Source organism: Solenopsis invicta, unplaced genomic scaffold, assembly GCF_016802725.1.
Source record: "Solenopsis invicta isolate M01_SB unplaced genomic scaffold, UNIL_Sinv_3.0 scaffold_38, whole genome shotgun sequence".
Taxonomy (NCBI): Eukaryota; Metazoa; Arthropoda; class Insecta; order Hymenoptera; family Formicidae; genus Solenopsis; species Solenopsis invicta.
The window spans coordinates 1041077-1059931 of record NW_024105284.1 but is presented as its reverse complement, the minus strand read 5'-3'; the positions used below and the strand labels follow the sequence as shown (position 1 = coordinate 1059931).

At 31.4% G+C, this 18855-nt stretch overlaps 3 protein-coding genes across 3 annotated transcripts; all 3 read left to right on the top strand.

Moving 5' to 3' along the window:
- The first annotated feature begins 235 nt into the window (after window positions 1-235).
- Window positions 236-3467, top strand: LOC120359931 (odorant receptor 13a-like). Its single transcript, XM_039459387.1, has 6 exons — window positions 236-973; window positions 2310-2435; window positions 2628-2718; window positions 2803-2939; window positions 3021-3153; window positions 3226-3467. The coding sequence occupies exons 1-6, from the start codon at window positions 729-731 to the stop codon at window positions 3274-3276; spliced, it is 783 nt and encodes a 260-aa protein (XP_039315321.1). The 5' UTR covers window positions 236-728; the 3' UTR covers window positions 3277-3467.
- On the top strand, window positions 3161-17945 carry LOC105201559 (odorant receptor 22c). The gene is made up of 16 exons (XM_039459432.1): window positions 3161-4071; window positions 4143-4262; window positions 4447-4564; window positions 4659-4920; window positions 5003-5122; window positions 5213-5303; window positions 5461-5597; window positions 5679-5811; window positions 5885-5932; window positions 12635-12752; window positions 12839-13100; window positions 13159-13281; window positions 15175-15265; window positions 15414-15550; window positions 15619-15751; window positions 17552-17945. Exons 1-16 carry the CDS (start codon window positions 3928-3930, stop codon window positions 17600-17602), a joined length of 2088 nt encoding a protein of 695 aa, XP_039315366.1. The 5' UTR covers window positions 3161-3927; the 3' UTR covers window positions 17603-17945.
- LOC120359932 lies at window positions 10523-12496 on the top strand. Its single transcript, XM_039459388.1, has 2 exons — window positions 10523-11590; window positions 12138-12496. The coding sequence occupies exons 1-2, from the start codon at window positions 11396-11398 to the stop codon at window positions 12330-12332; spliced, it is 390 nt and encodes a 129-aa protein (XP_039315322.1). The 5' UTR covers window positions 10523-11395; the 3' UTR covers window positions 12333-12496.
- Window positions 17946-18855: the final 910 nt, after the last annotated feature.

The window sequence follows — 18855 nt, the reverse complement described above, 5'->3', positions numbered from 1 at the left end:
TTTAATTTGTAAATTTTGTAAGGAAAACTATAATAGAAACATGGAATAATACTGATTAGTATCAATAATATTGAATTAGTAATATCAACAATTATTTACATCAATTAATATTTCTACAAGCTGATGAGATTATTTCTATCTCGTGCCATGATCCATTCATTTGTAGAACTGTAAACTGATGTAAATATTGCATTCTCTTCACACTCTATGTCCCAATCTTTAACCCATCGCACGCATGCACGCACACGCATACAGTGATACTGAAACACGAAAATCTAAAAATTTGGTAGTCATTGTCAATATTCTTCAATTCTGCATCAATCCATGCATCAATATTAGCAAATAATGACACACGATCAATAATATTAGCAGTCTTTGTTGGTACCGACAGTATTATTGATTGCGACCCGTAAGATCTTTATAAAATATATTATAAGATTATCGATCGATGCCAGATTAAAGACCTCACTCGACACTTGTTCTGCGATTGGAAAGAATTAAATACTTACGAAGAATATGAAATTATGAAGTCGTACGCCGCAAACAGTAGACGATTCTCCTTGATATATTTCGGTGAGACGAGATCGAGACGAGATAAGTTATAGATCGTCCGAATTTAATCGACCGATCTATTTATATCTCAGTCGTAATTGTTTCTATTTTCGAGATCATAATTAATATAACGTATCTCGCTAATATCGTACATTGCAGTATACTGCTCTGCAGGGATGATTACGTTTACGTCCATGTCTCTTATACCGCATATCCTCGATATTGTATCATCTCTCAACGAGTCCCGGCCTATATTACCGCCATATCGAGGATACTATTTTGTCGATATGCGAGAATATTTCTTTGAAATATTCTGGCATTCCGTCGTGGCCTGGCAAATTGTTATGGTTGGTATAATTTCCCACGACTGCTTGTTTGTAACGTTTGTCGAACATGTTTGCAGCAAGTTTGCTATAACTGGGTAAGGAGAATAATTATCGCGCACACATATGTTATTGCATCATTCTATTTTTATTATTCATTAAGGGGGGAAGGTCATGTAATCAGCCGAAAGAAAGCTGATTTTCATGATTTTTTTTGCGGCACAAGACTTTTAATAAACTGTTCATAACTTTTCTCACATATAATTTGTAAATGTAGAAAGAAATTGGTTAAATCAAATTATTTCAAATATAGCAGCGTAATGATGCTCGCTCTCCAAGTTTTGGTTTTCGAAGAGGTCAAATGGCGTGCAACGTAGCATTTTTATCTCATCTTAAAATAAAAAAATCAAACGAATCTGTCTTTTTAATAAAATTACACACCAGAAAAACCTAAATTCGATAGTAAAAAGTACAAAAATAAAAATTCTACGCAGTTTTAAAAAAATGTCAAATTTTCGCATAAAATTTTCATTTTTATCATGTGAAAATATAGTTTGGAGAGTTATTCTTGCAAGTTTTATAGGTAGTTGCGGTGGAGAATTTAATGAAAAATAAACATGCATCGTCTCAGCTACATTGATCGAATATTTTTTGAGTTATGTTGCACGCCACTTCGAAAAACGTAGTTTCGAGAAAAACACGTTTAAAGTTTAAAACGCGCGTAACTATCTATTGGACGTGCACCCAAAGAAAAGATTCTTCGAATCAAAGAAAATTTGTTTGCATAAAACAAATTTGTGCATTGTTATACGGTCAAACAAAAGTTTCTTTGATGTAAAAAAATTTCTTGGTTATTTCTTTTTATTAAAATCAAAGAAATAATTTAGCTGGGCAACGAAAATCTTTTTTTAAATGAAAGAAATATATTTTTAAATAAAAAACAAGAAAATTATTTCTTATAATTCCATCAGTATTTCTTTGAATTAAAAAGTTATGTATTTCAATTAAATAAATAATTTAAACAAATAATTTATTTACTTTAGTAAAAGCTAACACCGTCATTTCTTGAAATCAAATAAATTTTTATTTTTCTCAAAAGTATTTTCACTTTAACTTAAAAAAATATATGTGAAAAAAAAATTTCTTAATTTTAATCATAATTTTTCTCTTGGTTTAATGAACTTGTCTGTAGGATCGTTAATATGTCGATTTCCAATATGAAGACTTGAAATTTGAATTTTTGAAATGTTTTAGTACGTATATATGCAATAATAAAAATTGATTTTTACATGACCTTTCCCTCTTAAATAATGAGGATTGAATGATGACGCAATAGCGCGCCAACATATGTATAACGCGTTCTGAAATTACACGTTCATCTCGTAAAATGTACTTGAAATTTTATAAAGCTCATATCGTCCAAACTATTTACAGATTTCACTACAAACATTTATTTCAAGATTGTAGAAATAAAATGAAAAGTACACCATCGATGAATCCTGACGCGACAGATTTCAAGAGAGTAGCGTTCCTCGTACGTAAACATCGGGAAGCATTAGAGTAAGTGCACTGAATAGTGAAAAAGAGATAAAATTTTCTTCTTTGAGAGAGAGAAAGAGAGAAAGAGAGAGAGAGAGAATAGTGCAAGATGAAACATAACTCATGTAACTCACTTGCATGGATGCATGTAAATGGATAAATGTACAAACGAAACTCTTGGATAGAGAAAATTTCATTTATCGTTTGTCACAGACTCGCGCAATTGCTCGAAGATACGTTTACCATACCTTTAGCTATGCAGATATTTATAGCAACGATAGGGATGAGCATTACTTTGCTACAAGTACGTCCAATAATTTATATAAAACTCGACGCTCATCGACTCTGCACAAAATTCAACTATTAAAAACAATTTTTCGTCCTGTAGATTACGGAGAAAACTAGCGATAACTTGGAAGCAATGAGGTACGTGTTTTATGTCGGTGGTCAATTGATTCATTTGTTCTTTCTTAGCTTCGAAGGACAAAGGTTGATAGATCACAGCCTTCAGATACGCAATAAGATGTACGTAACAAAAATGTAATCTAGATATACTCAATTACATAACATTATTTTGAATAATTCTGCATCTAGAAAATGTCGCAGGTACAGCAGCTGCTGGTACAAAGCATCCACGAGATTACAAAAGATGATCATGCTGGTGATGATGAAAAGTCTTCACCCGAGTTTTTTAAGCGCTGGTAAAATTTACATTTTCTCCTTACAAAGTTTCACATCGGTATGAAGCAATTATTATATTGTTTCAAAGCTTTTTTTCCAACACTTTTTTAATGATGTCCTTGCTTTAAAGGTTCTGCAAACCTCAATGTCATACTTTACAGTATTTGCGTCCTTTCAATAGCTTATACTTCCTGTATCCAGCAATTGAGCAACGACAACAAAAGCGATCGAAAACAATATGCGTGTGTGTCATTGCAACACGTTTACTATAATATATAAAAATATACTTTTGTTAATCATATATGTAACGTTTATAAATTACATAACTAGTATATATCAAGTTGTAGTAAAGGTAAGAGTATCATTGTTAAACATAGATCTTACTTGCTTCGAACATCAAGAGGTTGCTTCCGGAATTGCCCCGTGAGAAAAAAGACACTCTATATCGATCGATAAGTTTCATTCGGAGAGAATTTGCTAAATGATACGTCTGTCAATGAGACTTTGTGCATCTCTCTCTTTCTCTCTCTCTCTTTCTACTCACGTTACATTTAATGTCAAAGGAATAAATTCTACTATCGTATGCGTACGTGGACTACGCGTCATGTTTCGAGAAAATGTCGTAGCGCGATAAGTGTGGAAAAACGCAGTTGTGGCACTAGAATACAGCATTTGCATTATATATGACCTGCCAAGAGAAGATCTTAAACTCTCTTATAATCTCTCTTAATTTCATAAAAGAATAGTCTTGAACTTTAGGTGAAATAAAAATCTGAAATGTGTGAGTTACCTAGACAAAGTCAGAGACGAAAGATTACCTGTGACTAAAACTATGAATACCAACTGGAATCATTATTACAGTCTCGTTAAGAAACTATCATTGTTGTGTGGACAGTGGCCTTATCAGAAACCAGTAACGAGATTATTTTGTTTGATCTTGATGACTTTGAGTACATTATCTATGATTATTCCACAGGTAATTGTTAATTTTCTTGAGAAAAGAAAAGAGAGTTTAGCGAGAGATATTTTTAATATTTAAATGTTTAGATAGCTAAATTTGTTACATGCGATGGAAATTTGCAATGTATCTTACAAACCATGTCGGCCTATTTGTTGACAACCATTACGTTGGTGAAGCTGTATACATGTTACTTTAACAGATGTAAAGTATGTAAACTTATTCATTTTTCGTGGCCCGTGGCGTTTGTATTATACCTGAGAGAAAATATATAATTTAAATCATAATGTTATTATACGCGCGTGCGTGTGTATATATTTGTGTCGTATTGTATGTAGAACGTATTAGACAATGAAGAATTTAAAGATTTACTATTAATCGTTGGACTCTTAGATGAAAGTTCTCATTGATCAGTTATTCGTCGACTGGGACGAATTGGAAACACCAGAAGAATATGAAATTCTAAAAAAGTATGCCAGCAACGGCAGGAGATATTCTTTGGGATATTCGTGTAAGAATAAACCATGCATCTTCACGTTGAGCTGTTTTGGTCACAAAATTATTTATCTATCGTTGGTCAAACGCTTCATCTGTGTGCGTTGCAGTGTATTACTATTTCGGCGTGTATGTATTCGTATCCATGTCCCTCGTACCACAAGTGTTGGATGTTGTTTCACCTCTCAACCAATCTCGTCCTATACTGCCAGTTTATCCAGGGTATTACTTTATTGACGAGAGAAAATATTTCTTTTATATTTACACGCATGCCATGATGGCCTGGGAAATTGCTGTGACTGTGATAGTCTCCCACGATTGCATGCTCTTGATTTACATTGAACATGTCTGCAGTATTTTCACACTTGTCGGGTAAGAACAAAAACAGCATAGTGTCTTTAGTGTCTTGTTATTAACAAAATTAATGAATCATTGTGAATACTCGTATTTGCAGATTTCGGTTCGAGCAATTAATATATAATGATGCTATGAAAATTTTACATTCTCATACAAGTGACGCGTACCTGCGCAAACACATTGCATTCTCTGTGTATACGCACCGAAAAGCTTTAAAGTGAGTCCTGCTCTGTCCCATCCATGTAGAGGGAGAGAAAGAGATATTTCACAATTGGTATTGTTATTGTATCTCTCACTGTTATCACAGATTCGCCCAATTGATCGGAGATACGTTTTCGTTAACCCTGACTATACAACTAGCGCTAAATACAGTAATGATCAGTATTACATTGTTACAAGTATGTTATTGCTATATTTTTATTTTCATTTCGAGCTTCTATCGAACATATGTGTATTGAAGATTTGTGAGATTGCAGATAATCTACAAATACTTTTTAAAATGATATTAAGTACATAAACCGCGATGAATTAAAATATACTTTTCATATTTTGAAGGTCACGCAGCAGCAGGCCGACATTTTACAACTCATAAGGTATGTGATGTATGTCGTTGGCCAATTGGTCCATCTATTTTGCCTCAGTTTTGAAGGACAAAAATTAATAGATCACAGTCTTCAAACCCGTGATAAAATGTAAGAGACAAATAAATTTGTGATGATTACTTTATATATGAAATTTAATTAACGCATGTATCTCACTCTCAAACGTTGCAGCTATAATAGTCTTTGGTACGAAACACCGCCCAAGTCACAAAAAATGCTTCTGTTTGTGATGCAAAAGAGTCTTCAACCTATTTTCTTAAGCGCTAGCAAGATTTACATTTTCTCAATGGAAAACTTTACGATGGTAAAGATTATAATACACGTACATTGTTATTGTTAAAATAATAGTTTACATGTTACACATAACGTGTTTTAAGATCATGCAAACTTCAATGTCATACTTCACCGTCCTCTCGTCTTTGGAATAATTAAGCAACGATCAGTGTCCAAATATCAGACTTCTGGCATCCAGACTCTATATCGGCAAGGATCATAATTTTTAAGTAACATCAAGGCAAGTTTATTACCTATTTGCATGTAAGTAACATATTGAAACAATTGTAGCAAATTTTTTGCTTGCCTCCTCTGTGTATTTGTATTTGTAGTATTTGAAATCGAAGCAAAAGTTGCAACGTAAAAAAATATTCGTAACTCCAAAATGTTTTGTGTTATGTAAAAATAAGAATATACAGGGTGATTCAGAACGACCCATGTGTCCCTGTAAAGACGTTTTCTTGAATAAATTCTGAGACGATTTTTCCTGTACGAAAATTTTGTCCAACGCTTACTTTTTGAATAATAAGAGGATAAAGTTAGCGAATCACGGGCCGTGTACACATGGTAGACAAAGGCGGCGCAACTCACCGACCGACGCGGGTAAGCGCCCGCGTCGGTCGGTGAGTTGCGCCGCCTTTGTCTACCATGTGTACACGGCCCGTGATTCGCTAACTTTATCCTCTTATTATTCAAAAAGTAAGCGTTGGACAAAATTTTCGTACAGGAAAAATCGTCTCAGAATTTATTCAAGAACACGTCTTTACAGGGACACATGGGTCGTTCTGAATCACCCTGTATATAATAATCGTTTTAGTTAGAAGTAGGTTTAATAATTTAGAAAAACTGTAACATAGTTACACGGATATATTTATAATTAACAAGGCACACTCAAGTTACATTCATTAGTTGTTACGTCACAAAAACAGATGTGAGATAAAATTGTTTTTCTCTTACGATTATCTGCAAGCTCTGTCTAAAGTAGTTTGTGTAGTAAGTGATATTTAATTCGTCAAAGATGATTAACTTAAATATGTAAACGAATTCTTTGTTGTCACTTGCTTAGAATAAAATTATATACAATAAAGTCTACGTTAAACGTTCTCTCGTCAAAGTTCCTAGAAAGAAAGAATAAAAAAGATAAAAGATAATGTCATCATACTTAATCGATATATGGATGCAAAACAATACATTTTTATTTTTCTATACATATATTCATTCTTTATCTCCATATGTTTTTAAATAAAATAAGTATCTAGTTGGATTGCATCATTTTAATTTCAAAATTTAAGTCTAATTTACTTGAAAAAAGTTTACCACTATTAACATAGATGTAATTTCCATAAATAATATTAAATTATTTTAAAGGGAAATTTGGTTTTTCAGATAAAAAAACATCAATTTTTTATAACGAAATATTTTAGTTTAACATCTCAAGAATATCTCCAGAAAATTTCATTTTGAAATTAGTAAAACTTCCGAAGTTATGAGTCGGTCTTAAAGAGAGAATTCAGTTTCTTTTTGGTTAAAAAACGTAGTAGAATTTAGGAATTTTTTTTCAGAAATTAACTATTTAATTAATTTGAAATTTGCACCATGTTTTAAGAACGTACAGTTTTTTTTTTGTTAAATTTTAATTATAAATAGAGAAGTTATATTGAATATCACAGTGCGCAAAGTTCTTTATCTACTGCATCTACTGTGCCCGATATTGATCTTCCAAATAATTGCAGCTTATTTAGCAATCGAAATTTTTAATGAAGGTTTTTAAGGCTGTCCTTAAAACTATGACAACAATAGGAATAGTTATAGAAAAAAAAGCCAAAATATATTTTGAAGAGCGAGATCAATACCGGCTTGAAAGATCAACGCGACGAAGCCTCGAGGCTACAAAAGAAGCTCAGACAAAGCGTAGAAGCAAACAAATGGTTCAAAACGTCTTCTACGAAGAAGAGGAAGAACTACTGTATGGCCCTGGAATAGCTGAGTAACAGAAAAATTATGTAAGTATTTGATATACTTTTTATGTTTATAAACTATATACTTGATATACGTTTATAAACTAAACTTAAAACTTTAAACACTGTTTTCTCGAAACAGTATTTTTGTAAATAGTGTGCATGATATTTTTGTAACTATTGAAACGATTTCTTTTTACTTGGTTTGCATATTCAGTAAATATTACTTTATCGTTTGATGAACCAGAATATTGATAATTAAGTTACATATTATTTTTTTACATAATAAATATGGACAAATTTTGATAGTAAAATCTATAATTTTGAGCCGAATAAGGACTAGTACTAAATAAGGCCGACTTTTAAATTTATCATTTAAAAACGCTCTTTATGTTTGAAATATATGCTTAAAAGATATGTCATAGGAAGTAGATAAAGAGGGACAAGGAAATTAATATCGGTACCAACACGTTTATTCAGTGCAATAAAAGCTTATAACAAAGTAGGTAAATCAGCCGTTTTTATAAAAATTTGTTGTAAATTTAATAAGTATACATTATTTTATGATTTATTACAACACATTATAATATTATTCAACTTTGTAACTATAGAAAAAAAACAAATATATATATATATTTTATATATATATATATATCGATTTTTTGAAATAAGTATAATATTTTACAAATAATGCATTATTAAATAAGGCCCACTTATACATTTATTGTTATAGCCCTTATGTATGTGGCTTGCAGCAGAGAATAACAATTTTCAATGACGCTAACTTTCCATAAGCTAAGATTGCATTAAAATAGTCAGAATTTCTTAAAGTTAAAATATTAGTTATAGACAAAATTGAAAATAATTATGATGTTTTACAGGAAAATAGATCTTAAAAAATTTCATATTTATAATTAATAATCATTTTAATAGTGAGTTGGAAAATAATGTTTAATTCCTTTGTTATTTTCAATTTATTTTTAATTTGGGTCTTATTAAAAGCACAAGAATTTAATATGGCCCAATTTCAGAGCTTAAAAACATGTCTTTTTTATTTATTTAAAAATGTTTTATATAAAAGATAATTTTATTTTGGCGAATGGTTGAAATAAATATTTTATTCTCACTTAGTTTATTTCAATATCTTTGTAAATACAATTTATAAAACATAGAATAAGTTAGGTGGGCCTTATTTGGCTCGGGTACCTTAGTTTTGATTTGAAAATTAATAACTTCCGCAACAATTTTTTTTTAGTTTTTGTTCATCAAATTGAAACTACATATGTATAAAATAAAAAACGTCGTTTTATTTTTCTGTGTTAGATTACCTGGAAGATCAATACCGTATATACCAGTAGATAAAGAACTTTGCGCAGCGTGATATTCAATCATATATAACTTCTCTATTTATAATTAAAAATTAGCAAAAAACAACTGTACGTTCTTAAAATATGGATAAGAACATGGTGCAAATTTCAAATTAATTGTATAGTTAATTTCTGAAAAAAATTTCTAAATTTTACTATATTTTTGGCCAAAAAGACCGAATTCCCCCTCTTAAAGACAAAAATTCCAACATTTTTTTTAACTCTTAAATACACCGAATCCCGTAAAATACGTAAACATATTTGCGGGTCTGGGAGACTTTTTCAACTTTGAAAAGTTATAACTTTAGTTCCAATCGATATTTTTCAATAATCTTTTTTTTATAAAAAAGTTCAGAATCTCAGAAATGTGACTGACTAATCGGCATTGTCAAAAAATGATTTATTATTAAATTATAAAAGAAAAACCATTAAGCAAAAATGAGAAATTGTATAAAAATACACTATTTCTCTAAAAAATCATATTTTCGTAACAAAAAACTTTTAAAGATTTTTGAATACAGCTTTTTAAAGCTAAAGAGTCATACTTTCAAAAAAAAATATTATGACATTGCCATTCCTTTTAAAAAGTATAATCATATAAGTATAATCATATAAGAAGAATATAGGAAGTATTTTTGGGTGTCTAAAAATCCACTTTTGTTAAAAAAATTATATTTTTGCAACAAAAAACTTTTAAAGACTTTATAATACGGCGTGTTAAAGCTAAAGAGTCATACTTTAAAAAAAAAAATTATGTCACTGCCATTTCTATTAAAAATCATACTTATGTAAGAAGGCGAATATGAGGTATTTTTTATTAACTCAAGGTGTTTAAAATTGAAAATTGATGTGTTTCATAATGTATTTTGGACTCTGCGCAGAAGCTCTTTTTTTCATAGCACTATATAGTATTCTAACTTTAGGGTGCAATCCACTAGATGCTTCAAAAGTTTCAGACATAGTTTACACCGAGCACTTGATACGCGTATTAACTAGTAATTTTCTATTAAATTATCTTAATTTCTGCAATAAATTTAAAGAATAGTATATTAAGTTCGTACAATATAAATCGAGATAATTAAATATATGTATCATGTATACACGCATCGTTGAAAGTAAGATAATTTAATAGAAAGTTACGAGTTAGCAAATCATACTTGAAGCGATTCGAAGCATCTGCAACATCTAATGGATCGCACCCTTAGACAGAGTCCTAGTTTACACCGAGCACTTGATACGCGTATTAACTCGTAACTTTCTATTAAATTATCTTACTTTCGACAATGCGTGTATACATGATACATATATTTAATTATCTCGATTTATATTGTACCAGTTTAGTATACTATTCTTTAAATTTATTGCCGAAATTAAGATAACTTAATAGAAAATTACTAGTTAGTACGTGTATCAAGTATTCGGTGTAAACTAGGCCAGAGTATATGCGAGTAACATACACAAATGGATCTACAGACGTGTTTTGTGCAGTTTTTTTTATATCAGATTACTCACAAAAAAGTTTCATTCATACACAATGTTAGTCCCACAGACTCCAACAAAACTTTGCTGGCATGCCGTTTGAATTCTAGTTGACCAAAAAAATTGATCAACCATATCAATCGAAAGAGATTTCAATTTTTTTTTACCTCTTGGTCCGAACCTCTTATCTCATTCCGTCTTTACACAGCAAACGTTCGAAGCTTTATATGGAGTCTTTCAGACTCGCTTGTGTGTTTAAGGATTAATAGAATAGAAAAATTAATCCATCGTTTTAAAAAATATATTGAAAGAGTGACATTAAGGAAGATATAAAGAGTTGTTTTATTTCATTTACTTTTTTTTACATCAAATTATTTTTTTAGTTTATGTCAATTTTTACCAAGTAAGATTATTATTGTTAAACGTAAGACTTTAAGTACTTGCCGAAAATGAGAAGATTGCTTCCAGAACTGTCGCGGAAAAAGAAAAGAAAAAAAAATACTCTTTCGATCGATAAGCTCTATTCGAAGAGAACATACATTACTAACATATGCTAAGCGGCGCGCCTGTCAATAGGGTTTCGCTTTCCCCTAAGTTGTATTTATTGTCAAAAGAATAAATACTATTATCATCCGTACGTGTCCGTGCGGTAAGCTACGCCATGCGTTGCGGAAACGCGTGTGATAACTATTGGAAAATTATAGGCATATAGCATGCACGTTTGTATTATGCAAATGTATGCATCACCTGTCCAGGATCTTAAACTGTCCCTCGTACCAAGGGGACCAAGGAAAGTTTTAAGTAAAATGAAATGAGTTACTTAGATAAAGTCAGAGACAAAAGATTATTTGCGACTAAAAGTATGGACGCCAACTGGAATCATTACTATGGTGTTGTTAAGAAAATAACATCATTGTCGGGTCAGTGGCCCTATCAGAAACCAATAACGAGATTGTTGTGTGTGCTCTTAGTGACTTTGAGTACAATTTCTATGATTATTCCACAGGTAATTTCAAGTTACATACAATCTAAATTTTTATATCACTTATATTCATAAAGTCAGTCAAATCAACATGAAAGGCCAATACTATATAGCCAATATAATATGTTAATTTATCCCATGCATACCGCGGAACAAGTTTCAACCTCATTTATATACCGGTTAATTCTACGATAATTAAAGATTCTATGTATGATTCCATAAATTAAATGTATAAAGTTAAAATGTTCAAAGTAGGGTGAATTTATTGGTAATAAATACAAAGTAAAAAAAATAATATGTATGTATAAACGGTTAAAGTCAAAAGAGAAAAAAGTCGCAGTTTTGCGACATGCAATCTCAAATTAATTTTCAATCAAAGTGGAATAGCTTCTATATATATATATATATATATATATATATATATAGAAGCTATTCCACTTTGATTACATATATATATATATATATATATATATGTATGTGTGTGTATATATATACATATATATATATATATATATATATATATATATATATATATGTATGCATGTATGTATATATATATTTGAATTTCTAGGTAGCGAAATTTTTTAAATGTGACGGAAACTTGCAATGTATCTTTGAAACCATGACATCTTACATGTTGACAAGTGTAACGTTGGTGAAACTATACACGTGTTATTTCAACCGATGTAAAGTACGTAAAATTATTCATTTGTGTGGCATTTGTATTTATAATCTCTACTGTCTGTTTCAGTTAAACTTGAGCTGAAAAGAACAGATCTCGTATCTTAAATCTCAACGTTATGTTTACGTGCGTGCGTGCGTACGCGCGTGCGTGCGTGCGTGCGTGTGCGTGCGTGTGCATGCGTGTGCGTGCCTGTGCGTGCGTGTGCGTGTGCGAGTGCGTGTGCGGGCGCGTGTGCGGGCGCGTGCGCGTGTGCGTGTGCGTGTGCGTGTGCACGCGCGTGCGCGCGTGTGTGTGTGTGTATGTAAGGAGGATATCTTATTTTATTATTGTAGAGCATGTTGACCAATAAAGAAAAATTTTTCCTTAATCATTGATGCTTCCAGATGAAAGTTCTTATTGATCAATTATTCGTTGATTGGAACGAATTGGAAACACCTGAAGAATACGAAATTATGAAGAGATATGCCAAGAACGGCAGACGATATTCTTTGGTATATGCTTGTAAGAAAAACAAATCATCCAACTTTCTTTTTCACATTTTTTACATCTCTGCCTATTTTCTTTGCCTTTATCTATGTACGTTGCAGTGTATTGTTTTATGGCCGTATATATATTTATGTCTGTATCCCTTATACCGCAAGTATTGGATGTCCTTTTACCTCTCAATGAATCTCGCCCTATACTGCCGACATATCCAGGATATTATTTTGTTGACGAAAGGAAATATTTCTTCTATACCTTTTCACATGCTATTATGGCTTGGGAAATTGCAATGTCTGGAATAGTCAGTCACGACTGTATACTCCTAACTTACATTGAACATGTCTGCAGTATTTTCACTTTAGTCGGGTAAAAACAGCATATTCTTGTTAACAAAATTGATGCTTCATTACGAATATATTTGCAGATTACGATTTGAACGATTAATGTGCAAACGTAATAACACCATGAACGTTTTACATTCTCATACAAGTGACGTGTACCGCAAACAAATTGCATTTTCTGTGTATACGCACCGAAAAGCTCTAAAGTGAGTAGCTAATTAATAGATAGATAGATTATATACATATACATATATATATATATATATATATATATATATATATATATATATATACAGTGACGCTCAAAATAATAGAGCCAGTGCAATGTTGGGGAAATAACTTTAAATTTTAAGGCAAAATATATTGTTATTATAGAATAAACAATTTTACATATTATAAGTAATGACTGTTGACCAGAATTTAATCACATTTTATCACTACTGACGCGAACAAAATAAAATAATTGTAATGCAAATTTTTTGCTTCTTAGTAATTAGGCCAAAATAATAGAGCCACCTAATAAGTTCACCTGTTTATTAAGTTTAACTAATTAACAAAAATATTTTTTTGCTTTTCGTGCTTCAATACTTTGTAGGAAATCCTTTGTTTTTCAAAACAGCTTCACATCTTCTACCCATAGAGCTTACCAAACATCTACACTCTGCTTCAGAAATTGAGTACCAAGCTTTTTGGATTTCCTCCCAAAAATTGTCAAGATTTGTAGCTTTCGAACAATCGATTCTTTTGTCAATTGTATTACACAGGTTTTCTATCGGATTTAGATCCGGACTCTGCGGTGGCCATTCCAAAATGGAAATTTTTTCCTTCTCAATAAACTTTTTTATTATTTTAGCGGTATGTTTTGGATCGTTGTCGTGCATAAATTTCCATATCAAAGGCATATCACTTCTGGCATATGGTAACATAACATCTTTAAGAATGTGTTTATACATTTCTGCATTCATAATGCCATTGATTCGAAATAATGGGCCAACGCCGTACCAGGAGAAACATCCCCAGACAATAACATTGCCACCACCATGTTTCACAATTTTTAAAGTGTACTTGGGATTGTTTTCTTGATTCGGTGGTCGTCGCACATACACTTTTCCATCCGAAGAGAACCTATTAAACTTTGATTCATCGGACCACAGCACATTACGCCACCATTTATCATCTCTATCTTTGTGGCAAAAGTTAATCTTTTTTCGATATTTCGTTTAGATACATGTGGTTTTTTCTTAGCAATGCGACCATTGAGTTTTGCATCACATAATCTTCTTTTTATAGTTGATGCTGATAATTTGATATTATATTGACTGGATACCATCTTTTTCAAGCGTGGCGCACTCAAGAAAGGATCCTTTTTAACTTTTAATGTAATTTCTCGGTCCAAGCGCGCAGAAGTTTTTCGGGGCCTTCCTCGATTTTCAGGTGTTGGCTTAATTTGTTTCGCTTTTTTAATTGCGTTCTGAACGCGTTTCCGAGAAACATTTAACTGTTTTGCAATTTTATTCATTGTTGAACCATTTTTCCACATTTGAAATATTAGTACGCGTTCATTATCACTTGTGTGCTTTGCTCTTCCCATCTAAAAGTGCGGATTATTGAAAAATCATTGGTAAATTAAATTGTGGGATATTTATGTAAACAGTAATAAAAATATTTGATGAAAGAAGATATTTTAATTGGAAAATTGAACTTTAAGTAAAGGCAAAATAAGGTGGCTCTATTATTTTGACCCAATTAATACTGACCTTTAAGTTATGTTCGACCTTTTTACACTACACAATACTATTCCGCGACATTAAGATACCATCAATGTCTTCTCTACACTTGTCTAACGACAAGAAATTGTTTAACCTCAACTGTAAATAAGACTAACCAATAATAATGTGATTCATTCACTCTCCGCTAGAGGTGGCTCTATTATTTTGAGCGTCACTGTATATATATATATATATATATATATATATATATATATATCAGAGAGAGAGAGAGAGAGAGAGAGAGAGAGAGAGAGGAGAGTCAAAGACAGCAAAAAGTGGAAAGAAAAACTTTAATTCTTGTTATCATTGTGTCTCACGCTTGTGCCATAGATTCGCTCAACTGATCGAAGATACCTTTTCGTTAACTCTGGCTATACAAATAGCGCTAAATACAATAATGATTAGCATTACATTATTACAAGTATGTATTTATTTCAAAATTTTATTCAACGTTTGGGCTTTACGCAAACACTTGAGATCAGATATACTTATCAGTACACTTTTGAAAAAAATAAGAAAAGACATATATGCACAAGAGAAATTAAAATGTTATATTTTTCGTATTGGAGATCACACAGCAGAATGCCGATATTTTAGAAGTGATAAGATACGTGATGTATGTCGTTGGTCAATTAATCCATCTGTTCTGCCTCAGTTTCGAAGGACAAAAGCTGATAGATCACAGTCTTCAAACGCGCGATAAAATGTAAGATGAATAATTTTATGACGATTACTTTATTGGGATTCAGTTAGCGTGTCATTGAAGCGTTGCAGTTATAATAGTCTCTGGTATGAAACATCTCCCAAGACGCAAAGAATACTTTTGTTTGTGATGCAAAAGAGTCTTCAACCTATTTTCTTAAGCGCTGGCAAGATCTATATTTTCTCAATGGAGAACTTTACCATGGTAAATTTTATAATATACATACATATGTTGATTACGATGATTCCTAATAAGTATAAAAATTGTGAAGGGAAATATTCTTTGTCTTATTTTAAGAAGAAGAGATTCTATAAATATGTGTCCTAAACTGCTTTCTTTTTAAAATACAAAGCATCTATGTTGAGAAAAAAAAATTTCAAAAATCTAGAAAACGCTTAAAAATATTTTATTTATATTTAATGCGTGTACTAGATAAATTAAGAATTATTTTCCAGTATCGATAAAACATTTTTACATTCACCAGAAATGTGCATATAGAAAATTACATTGAATTTGGTAATTATTTACTATAGGGGACCCAGCTCTAATCATGTTGACCTTGACATATGTTATAGAGGTAATGATATTAAACAACTTTTCCTTAGAAATTAATTGGCGCTTTTCTACAGATTTCGAGATATACTTAGATAAAGAAAAAACATTTTTTTTTTAATTATTTCAGAAAATAATTATTTTACAAAAAAATTCTGATCAAACAAAAAATAAAGCTTGTGGTAAGTTCTACAAAAAAAGGTCATATACATATTTTACCTAATTTTAATATTTTAGTCGTTACAATAGAAAAACTGTTTTAAAATGAGTTCTTTTTATTTTCATTAATAATTCATTTTCAGTAATAACCAGACATATACTCACACACTTAATGAGGAATTTGTTTTGCGTGGAAAGTTAAAAATCCATATGGTACAGAGAACGCGTTGGCGGAGAAGGGGCTCCGCCCCTCTCCTTACACCCTCTTCCTGTATATTTCCTAACTCAATCCCTATTTTAATTGTAATTTGGCCAAGGATATCCAATTGACTACGTTGCGACATTAGATTTGAAATTATGTCCAAATTGTAACTAAAATAGAGTTGAGTTGGGTTAGGAAAAATATAGGGTGGAGGGGTGGATCCCCTTTCCCGCCCATGCGTTCTCTGTACGATATGTGAAAATTGGAATTTTTCAAAATTTGTTTAAAATGGTTTTTCGATTATAACGACTAAAGTATTGGAATTAGGTAAAATCTGTATAAAATCTTATTTGTAGAGTTTTTTATAAGCTTTATTTTTTATTGGATACTTTTTCTTCTAAAATAAATATTTTCTAAAATAATTAAGAAAAACTGTTTTTTCTTTCTCTAAGTATATTTCGAAATCTGTAGAAAAGCGCCAATTAATTTCTAAAGAAAAGTTGTTCAATATCCTTGCCTCTATAACGTACGTCAAGGTCAACATGATTGGAGTTGGGTTCCCTATAGTAAATAATTACCCTTATTAATTATCTACCTATTTATCAATTTATTGATTTATTTATTCATTTATTTATTTATTAATAAACAATTGGAATACAATTTTGATCGAGAGAGAAAGAGAGAGAGAGAAAGAGAGAGAGAGAGAGAAAGAGAGAGAGAGAGAGAGAGAGAGAGAGAGAGAGAGAGAACGTACAGTAAATCCAAGCTAGGAGCTCTGCATGGCCTCATATGTTACACTTGTGCGTACTCCAGACTCCTTGCAACTTGGTTGTTCAACTTTAATAAATATAATAATCTGAGCAAAAATTGAGAAAGAAAATATTAGTTAAAAAATTCCATCTTCTTTCATTTCCCAAAATATTAATTAAGAGGGGTATCGGATACCCCGTATACTCTTGTAGGATCTTTTCTTCCTTAAATAAACAAGAAACATTTCCCTTACAATTTCTAATACTCATTTGAGAATTACATTGTAAACGTACAATAATTTATAGTTTATTTAATAATACGTGTAATATGTATATTTTAAGATCGTGCAAACTTCAATGTCATACTTTACCGTACTCTCGTCTTTGGAATAATTAAGGAACGATCTGCAGTGTTGAAATATCAAACATTAGAACCTACGAATATATCCAGATTATCCAGCCAATCCACAAAAGTTGTAATTCTGAGTGTATTAACATCAAGACAAGTTATCCATTAGTACATGAGTAACATTTGCGATAACATACATATATTAATTGTAATCATTTTAAGAAATCTTCATCACTTGCTGACCTTTATGTATTAGAGTACTAGCTTGAAATCAAACGGAGTTGCGTTATAAAAAAGTATTCGTAATTCGAGAAAGTAAAAGTGTAATGAGAGAATAAACATGTAAATATTATAAGATTATAGTTACAAGGTAACGCTGTGTAGAAACAATTGTAAGGTATGAGGTAAAAATCACCCTCATTTATCCTTATTACCGCAAATCATCGGTAAATGTAAGGTAAAATTTCTCTTCCCTCACGAGACAGTAAGGGTCTGCTAAATCAAGTTTTTAAAAGTGTAAAAAAAAGAAAAGGAAAGAAACGCGTGTCACTATTAGAAGATTAAAAAGTTTTCTCGGGAATTATATAAACGCCGCGCGCTGTACGCTCGGCGTTTATATAATTTCCAAGAAAATTTTTTACTACGTTTCATACACGGAGGGAATTCGCAAATGACGTGCGATGCTTGGAACACGCGCGGATTCACATAAATTTTCTATAAATGTTATTCCTGTGAAAACGACACACTATGTGTGTGTCGTTTGTTGTACTCTGTGCGCGGTAATCGACAGAAGTATATCGCGCACGTGCTATACAAAGTCTATAGCGTTTGCATTATATGGTTTATGATGTGTTTTTACTATCTCGTAACTTGTCAGACTATATGTATTCTCATGTTGAGGATGAGAACAAGCGAATAAAACGATGAACAAAAATTTTTGTGACAAAGAAATTTTCTGTCAACTGTCGTCTGCAAATTTGCAAGACCAGAAACGAAGAATCCGCCATCAACTAATGTCGTGAAGCAATTATTAAGATGTTAAAAAAATGACGTCATTGGCTGGAGATCAGTGGCCTTATCAAAAATCGGAAACGAAGTTGCTCGGCGTCAGCTTGATAACTCTAAATATATTTTCCGTAAACGTTCCGGCGGTAACACTGATTAAATTTTAATTTTATATTGTATTTATATTGACATAAATTTTGAGCCTAATGAAAACAATAATATTTCCAGTTTGCCAGATTTGTAATATGCGACAGAAACTTGCAATGTATTTTGGAAGCTATGACATCGTTAA

What these genes read in the sequence shown, in the direction of transcription:
- LOC105201559 (XM_039459432.1), top strand. Translation starts at nt 3,928, where the DNA reads ATGAATACCAACTGGAATCATTATTACAGTCTCGTTAAGAAACTATCA. An exon ending in ACGCACCGAAAAGCTCTAAA is followed by an intron (nt 13,282 to 15,174) that starts GTGAGTAGCTAA and finishes CTTGTGCCATAG; the next exon opens with ATTCGCTCAACTGATCGAAG. An exon ending in CTTCAAACGCGCGATAAAAT is followed by an intron (nt 15,551 to 15,618) that starts GTAAGATGAATA and finishes GAAGCGTTGCAG; the next exon opens with TTATAATAGTCTCTGGTATG.
- LOC120359932 (XM_039459388.1), top strand. Translation starts at nt 11,396, where the DNA reads ATGAGTTACTTAGATAAAGTCAGAGACAAAAGATTATTTGCGACTAAA. An exon ending in TTTCTATGATTATTCCACAG is followed by an intron (nt 11,591 to 12,137) that starts GTAATTTCAAGT and finishes TTGAATTTCTAG; the next exon opens with GTAGCGAAATTTTTTAAATG.
- LOC120359931 (XM_039459387.1), top strand. Translation starts at nt 729, where the DNA reads ATGATTACGTTTACGTCCATGTCTCTTATACCGCATATCCTCGATATT. An exon ending in AAACATCGGGAAGCATTAGA is followed by an intron (nt 2,436 to 2,627) that starts GTAAGTGCACTG and finishes CGTTTGTCACAG; the next exon opens with ACTCGCGCAATTGCTCGAAG. An exon ending in CTTCAGATACGCAATAAGAT is followed by an intron (nt 2,940 to 3,020) that starts GTACGTAACAAA and finishes AAAATGTCGCAG; the next exon opens with GTACAGCAGCTGCTGGTACA.